Here is a 6,890-nt window from a genome sequence, read left to right as displayed (position 1 = left end):
TTTTTTTATTTAGAAAATGGAGTCTTGATTTACCTGGCGAACAACTTCTTCATAGGTAAATTACAATAGTCCTCAGAGTCTTAAACAAGGCCTACTTGACAAAAATGGCGACTAGCCAAATGTCACATAGTTCTAATTTGTAAGGTACCTATTACGTGCACGTCCCCAAGATAAAATCTATCATGATATTCCGCTTACAGTCAACCTTGCCTCGCCATGTGTTTTTATTGATTTCTTTTTGTTTGTGCGAAACGTGTTTTTATTGCTTTCGTTAGAATGAAATTGAAAATGAGAAACCCCTCAATTTGGCAAAGATTCTGCTTCAGGCGTAGAAATTTAGTAGCCATGTTACTCCCTCCATTCCTTTATACAAGGCCACTATGAAAAATACATTTTGCATCTATACAAGGTCACTAACAGTAACCGAGGCAAAATTTAATGATGTTTTCTCATAGTAGTAACTTGTTTAATACTTGCATGCATGTAGTCATAATGACAGTGTGCTACTTTCTTCTCATTCCTTCCTTGCATGCATGCAGACGTATTAATGATTCCAGATAACAAGAAGAAAAGTTGGCTTCTAAAGTAGTCATTAAATTTTATCTAGATACCTGTAATTTGAGTTTGTGGCCTTGTATAAGGGAATGGAAGGAGTAATTTATTGGTTGTCTGAGTTTTTTTGAAGCAAGTCAAATTTTTGAGTGTATGTACCAACTGCCAACCCTTACAAACTAGAATTGCGCAAACTTGTCACGGAGGTGGCAGATTTCAAACTGAAAGAGTACAATTTTATATACAGAGACTCACAAATTCAAACAACTGAGAAACATGGAAAAGATTTGGCAAAACGTTAGTAGCACACCCTCTATCCTCAGTCGCCTGAAATAGACAGCGTTACTTATCAAGGGGAAAATGAAGGGTGGTTGGTCAAAGGACACGGAAGGTATAACGCCCATTTAAACCCCACACTCCCCGCGATTTCAGTCTCCCTATAAATACGCACGCCTAACATGGAATCCTCCACCATTCCCCTCGCCATTGCCGCGCCATTCAGAGTCTCGATTGGAAATGGCAATGCAGACGAGCACGGCGCAAGCGCTGCCGCTGCCCCCGCGCCTCTCCGCCTCGCCATCTTCATCTCCCGCCACCGTCGGCGCCCTCCTCACCAATGCTGCCGGCGCCAGCAGGATCCGGCGCGAGTGCCGCTCACCGCGGTCCTTGCTGTCGCGCATCCTCGGCGGGGGCGGCGGCGGCGGGTTTGGCTGCCGCATGCGCATCCCCCGCTACTGCTCCAGCGGCGCCGGAGCGGCCGCCAAGGAGGACGCCGTAGAGGAGGAGGTGGCCGCGCCAAAGGTGGTCATGGCGAGCAAGCAAGAAACAGAGGCTCGCGAGTCGCCTCGGAGTTCCCTGCAGGGTACGTGAGTGATCACCGCGACCTGGCTGAGTTAGTAATTGTCGTTGATGATGATGGCCAATGGCGTGGCGTGGTTAATTCTTTGCGCAGGGATGAAGGTGGCGCCGGAGGTGTCGGCCGCGAGCCTCGGGCTGGGCGCGGGCCTGGTGCTGCTGCTGTCCAGGGGCGCGGCGGAGCTGAGCAGGATGGCGGAGCTGCGCGCCCAGATGGAGCGGCTGGTGCTGGACGTCAGGGCGGAGGCGCGTGGCAGCACCCGCTCCGACTTGTCTGACGGCGGCCATGTCGACGACGGTGCCAGCGTCCTGAAGGAGCGCATCGTCTTCGCTGATGCCGGCGGCGAGGACGCCTCGTTGTCCCGCGGTTCGCGTGATGCCGCCTCGGAGTGCGGCGATGCCGGCGTTGGAGTTTCTGTCGCCGCGATGGATCAGATGGAAGCGGAGCTCGAGGCGGAACTGACGCGCCTGCAGCTCGACTCCAACGACGGCGACGGGGAGGAGGAGTGCGTGACCACGCGGCGAGATCACCAGCTCGAGGTGTCGTCGTGCTCGTACAACTAGTGGTGCTCACGCTCGCTCTATGTCAATTTGACAATTCTGTACTAAGTTCTCTCCGATTGAACTTTAATTTGCAGTCGGAGGCCAAGAGCGACATCTCCTCGGAGAGCGGCTCCCCTGATTGTGTCGACATCGACGGTGTACTCGACGACGCGGCAACAGAATGCAAGGAACACCAAGACAACGAGGAGGAGGAGGAGGGAGACACTGACGAGGAGGACGAAGAGAGCAAGCCGTGCCACGGCGGCGTGCCGGCCCGGGTCCTGGAGCGGAGGCTGCACGAGCTCCTGCAGTCGCAGCACGAGCAGCGGATCGCGGAGCTGGAGACGGAGCTGCAGCGCGCGCAGAGGAAGCTGCGGGACAAGGAGCGCGAGGTGTCGCGGTGGCGCGACACCGCCAAGATCGTGTCCCGCCACAAGGACGAGTCGCTGCTCAGGTAGAACCAACGGACAGCGGAGGCGCGCGCGGCCGGTCTGTCGGTGCTCGCTAGTTTTGCTCCGTCGCAACCATTATCCCATGGCTTTTCTACTCCCTCCCGGCATACTTTGCAAGAAACAAGAAAATCCCATCCGGACCTCAGTGTGATTTCATTACATATTCTCGCGATATATGATCATGCACACGGAACTCCATGACATATAAGCCTCTTAGAAATTCCATCAATAGAGGCTACTTACAGATGTAGAGTGTACATTCACTCATTTTGTTCCGTATATGGCCCGCGTTGAAATCTCTAAAAAGACTTGTATTTAGAAACAAAGGAAATATATATATATATATATATATATATATATATATATATATATATATATATACACCATCACTCATTCCATCATATATATGGTGACTGCTTTATTAGCTTTGTCTTGTGCGTCCATACATATTACTATCATCAGATCAGGCCCTCATGGAGCCTGGTCCACCATAGTAGATAGTCATCCCGAAATCCTTGCTAATGTCAAATCCACCCGTGGTGTATTTGGACTGATCGCTCGACCCATGCTCCACCATGTATCTATTTGGGGTCGCAAACTTGACCGTGTCGTCTGCAATCTCGATCTTTCTTATGAACGCTGCTTTTCCAAATCCTTCCGAAGCAAAATGCCCGCTGCCCATCTGTGGAGACTTTGATGACGCTGTCGGCCCCTCAACCTGCCCGCCCCAGAACGCCAAATCGCCCCTGTATCTAATGAATTCGAACAGCCCACCCGGCCAATATCCAATTGCTATGTTATTGTAACTCACCCACCAATAGTTTGATTTCGGCTCCTAAAATAATTCAACATTAATTAGTTAGCTATATGCCCATAAATAAATAAATAAATTAGTTCATTTGTACATGGTACATACTTGAGGCATCGCAAATTTATTTTAAGAATAACATAATACATACCTTGAATATTTGAATGTCTGCTACTCTCTGGTCTCCACCATAGACAGAGGATGGTTGTATTCTTGATCCAGGACCAATGTGGGGGTGGACTTGCACATATCCAGGACAGTTGTGGTCAATGCAACCCTTCTTTGAATAGCCATCGAACTGTGAAGTTTGTTCCAAGGTCAAAAACAAAAACAAAAAATCAACATACATTATATATATATATATATATATATATAGATATATATATATATATATATATATATATATATATATATATATATAGAGAGAGAGAGAGAGAGCATGTATCCAAATAATATTATGCATTACCCAAGCAACATGAAGTCTAACAAAAGCATCACCACTCAATGCTGGAGCTACCCGAAGACCGGCGCTCACCCGATCAGGCTGTTGTCCTCTTCTATTTTCAATACTTATCCAAATTGCACTAGAATCCTGGCTACCTTTAACCTTTGGCTCCCAAACATTTAATGAAGCACACGCCCCATATAAATCACCCATGTATCTGAGTCCTGCCCTCTGCAAGAAATAAAAGTAACATATGCAAATGTCAAGAATGAATACTATGTATAGATAAACCTGATAGGATATCTCATCTAATTCACGTTATAAAAAATGTAAGGCACCAATCCCATCAGAATTTTTAATTGGACCACTAATTAAGCTAAGAAGTTCTAAGTTATGTGACACATAAATCATATTATATTATTCATATTCAAATGCATTTTAAATGTTATCAATTTCATTTCATATTGCCATGTTGTCGATACAACTTAAATCTTAAGATGTGTGGTCATTCACATTTTGGGAAGGAAAGAGTAATGAAATTAATGAATACAACTTAATGCCAAAAACTAAGAATTTGGGACTAGTATATATGAAACTCTCCAAAGTGTTAATTACTAAAACTTGGTAATGAAATCGGAATTCCTTCATGTACAACTAAAATAATGCTCATACATAACTTATTAGTAGATATAAAAATCTAAGGGCACAAAAATCATTCCTAACTACTCAAATGTTGTAGAGTACAAGGCCCTTCATTCACTATAAAATTGCCAAAAAAACTCATTGTTCCATAATAACTTGGTGAATCTAAACCGTTCATTATTGTGACCCTCGATGGAAAATTAACTGTTACCATCCAAATATGACTTTTTTTTCTTAGAGTACTTTCTTAGAATTTAATTAGATTATTTTAGTGTCTATGGTGCATCTTTAATCCAACATTGTACATATGATATGCATCATAAATGCCACAATTATACGTCAATTGGCATAATCAACCCTATCAAAACATCCCATCAAACTATGATAAAGAATTCATTTTGTAACTTATACAAAAACTCACCTCCCATTGCATATCGTTTTTGAGCCCATCAATATTGTGTGTTGCTATGGTGCTACTTCCGTTACTACGCAGTATTGGAACTGTTCCTGTTGGGCACTCGATGATAGATGGTTCCGCTTGTGAAAAAGAATCCGAAGGAAATGTTTCGGTATCCATCCAAACAGGGATAGAACTTGGTTTCATCTGTTTGAAAATAAAATCAACCACCATGTAACAAAATATTACAAATGCACCAGACAATACACACAAAACATGTTGTAGTTTTATTCATCATTGACATAGCTTATACTATGTCAAAAGGTTGTCACTTTAGTTCACTTTCAATAGTCCTAATTTTCTAATGTAAAAAAGCATATCCAGAAAGATTGATGAAACAAGAAGGGAGTAGAACACACTAAAGCAACATTCGTGGACTTAATTATGAACTGACAATATACTGAGCAATTCATGGATGTATATCATATTTTTATGAAATTAATTTACCTGGATTTTATGGTCTTTCAACAATGGGTGGTTTAAACCCGGTTGCTTATACACATCGATGCAGTCATAGACGTCTCCGTCTTCCATCTATTTTGAGATTTCCTTTGCTTGTTAGTCATAAAAATATATGCTAAATATACATGAGAAGGTTAATTAGTCATACCTGAATGGTTTTATTAACTCCTTGATAAGTGAGAATCTGGGTATTGTCTTCCTCTTGCCTTCTATATCTCACATCTTTTCCTCTGGTCGCTAGAACAAGAAATGACATGAGAAGAGTCACACTAATGGCTTGTGTTCCTTTCATTGTTAGAACCTGGAATTGTTAGTTTTGGAATTCCTATACCACCATATTTATATGCATCTGAGCGTACCACACATTTAATGTTGCAAATAATTATAAGATATATCATAAGGAATTAGTTCACTGTACGCGTACAAAAGATATCATATATTAATTGCACTAAGATATATTACCTCTACAAAATTATAGCATTAATTGCACTATGATAATTTGTGTTGGAAAATATGCCATTAATTTCCCTAAGATATGATCATCCTTCTCTTTTGTACAAAATATACGGTGTTAATGCCATATAAATGATGTGATGTGTTTGATGCATAGGAAAATCTTCACAAGTTCCAAGTTTGATACGGAAAGTGTTAACAGGATTAATTTATTGCCACCAAAAGATATGCTACTCACTCTGTTTCTAAATATAAATCTTTTTAGAGATTTCAACAAGAGACTGCATACGGAATAAAATGAGTGAATCTACACTCTAAAATATGTCTATGTGCATCCGTATGTTGTAGTCCATTTGAAACCTCTAAAAAGACTTATATTTAAAAACGGAGGGAGTAAATATAAATGAGAAGATTAATTTTTCATACTACCCGAATGGTTTTGTTAATTTGTGAGTAAGTGAGGTTTGAATACGGCCTCACAATTTCTTTCATCATTTATCCTTAAAATGTTTTATACCATCACCTTTATTACCCAACCAACATATTTTTGAAGAGACTCTTTCACGCACGCGCGCTGGAGATCAATCAATCCAAAGCGAAGGGCCAAGCCAACAACGTTTCCCTTGGGGCCCCACGTGGATTGATGACTTGCAAGTGTACAGAGCTGTTGTAGCACTTTCGTGTGATAAATAAAGTGTCGAACCCAAAGGGAGCGAATAGGAAGGCATAAGGACAAGTCGCTGCTTAGGTAGAACCAACGGACGGCGGAGGCGCGCGCGGCCGGTCTGTCAGTACTCGGTAGTTTTGCTCAGTGTGATTTCATTACATATTCTCGCTATGATCATGCACATGGACCTCGATGATATATAAGCCTTTTAGAAATTTCAACAGAGACTACATACAAATGTATATAAACGTATTTAGAGTATAGATTCACTCATTTTAAAAAGACTTGTATTTAGAAACGAAGGAAAAATCACTCATTTGATCATATGGTGGCTGTTTTATTAGCTTTGTCGAGTCCATACATATTACTATCATCAGACCCTTTTGGAACCTGGTCCACCATAGAAGATACGCATCCCTAAATCCTTGGTAATGTCAAATCCACCGGCGGTGTATTTGGACGGATCGCTCGACCCATGTGATCCGAGCTGGACTTGGATCGTGACCGAGTAAACTTTGGGCTTTAGGGTCCATGTAGGGCCCAAGTGTTGAGCC

At 42.6% G+C, this 6,890-nt stretch overlaps 2 protein-coding genes across 2 annotated transcripts; one reads left to right on the top strand and one right to left on the bottom strand.

Moving 5' to 3' along the window:
- Positions 1-1,016: 1,016 nt before the first annotated feature.
- Positions 1,017-2,693, top strand: LOC109731632 (uncharacterized). Its single transcript, XM_020290804.3, has 3 exons — positions 1,017-1,414; positions 1,505-1,947; positions 2,046-2,693. The coding sequence occupies exons 1-3, from the start codon at positions 1,069-1,071 to the stop codon at positions 2,406-2,408; spliced, it is 1,152 nt and encodes a 383-aa protein (XP_020146393.1). The 5' UTR covers positions 1,017-1,068; the 3' UTR covers positions 2,409-2,693.
- Positions 2,694-2,805: 112 nt separating this feature from the next.
- On the bottom strand, positions 2,806-5,538 carry LOC109731633 (protein neprosin-like). Its single transcript, XM_020290806.3, has 6 exons — positions 5,365-5,538; positions 5,202-5,288; positions 4,719-4,901; positions 3,677-3,886; positions 3,362-3,508; positions 2,806-3,237 (listed from the first exon to the last, which is right to left on the bottom strand). The coding sequence occupies exons 1-6, from the start codon at positions 5,506-5,508 to the stop codon at positions 2,866-2,868; spliced, it is 1,143 nt and encodes a 380-aa protein (XP_020146395.1). The 5' UTR covers positions 5,509-5,538; the 3' UTR covers positions 2,806-2,865.
- Positions 5,539-6,890: the final 1,352 nt, after the last annotated feature.

This window comes from Aegilops tauschii, chromosome 6, assembly GCF_002575655.3.
Source record: "Aegilops tauschii subsp. strangulata cultivar AL8/78 chromosome 6, Aet v6.0, whole genome shotgun sequence".
NCBI classification, from domain to species: Eukaryota; Viridiplantae; Streptophyta; class Magnoliopsida; order Poales; family Poaceae; genus Aegilops; species Aegilops tauschii.
The sequence above is the reverse complement of the archived record's forward strand: the minus strand, read 5'-3'. Positions and strand labels throughout refer to the sequence as shown.

Excerpts from the sequence above, each read along its gene's own strand:
- LOC109731632 (XM_020290804.3), top strand. The coding sequence starts at position 1,069 with ATGGCAATGCAGACGAGCACGGCGCAAGCGCTGCCGCTGCCCCCGCGC. Across the intron at positions 1,415-1,504 it reads GCCTCGGAGTTCCCTGCAGG|GGATGAAGGTGGCGCCGGAG; the intron begins GTACGTGAGTGA and ends TTCTTTGCGCAG. Across the intron at positions 1,948-2,045 it reads GGCGAGATCACCAGCTCGAG|TCGGAGGCCAAGAGCGACAT; the intron begins GTGTCGTCGTGC and ends TTTAATTTGCAG.
- LOC109731633 (XM_020290806.3), bottom strand. The coding sequence starts at position 5,508 with ATGAAAGGAACACAAGCCATTAGTGTGACTCTTCTCATGTCATTTCTT. Across the intron at positions 5,289-5,364 it reads GAGTTAATAAAACCATTCAG|ATGGAAGACGGAGACGTCTA; the intron begins GTATGACTAATT and ends ATCTCAAAATAG. Across the intron at positions 3,887-4,718 it reads AAAACGATATGCAATGGGAG|AGGGCAGGACTCAGATACAT; the intron begins GTGAGTTTTTGT and ends TATTTCTTGCAG.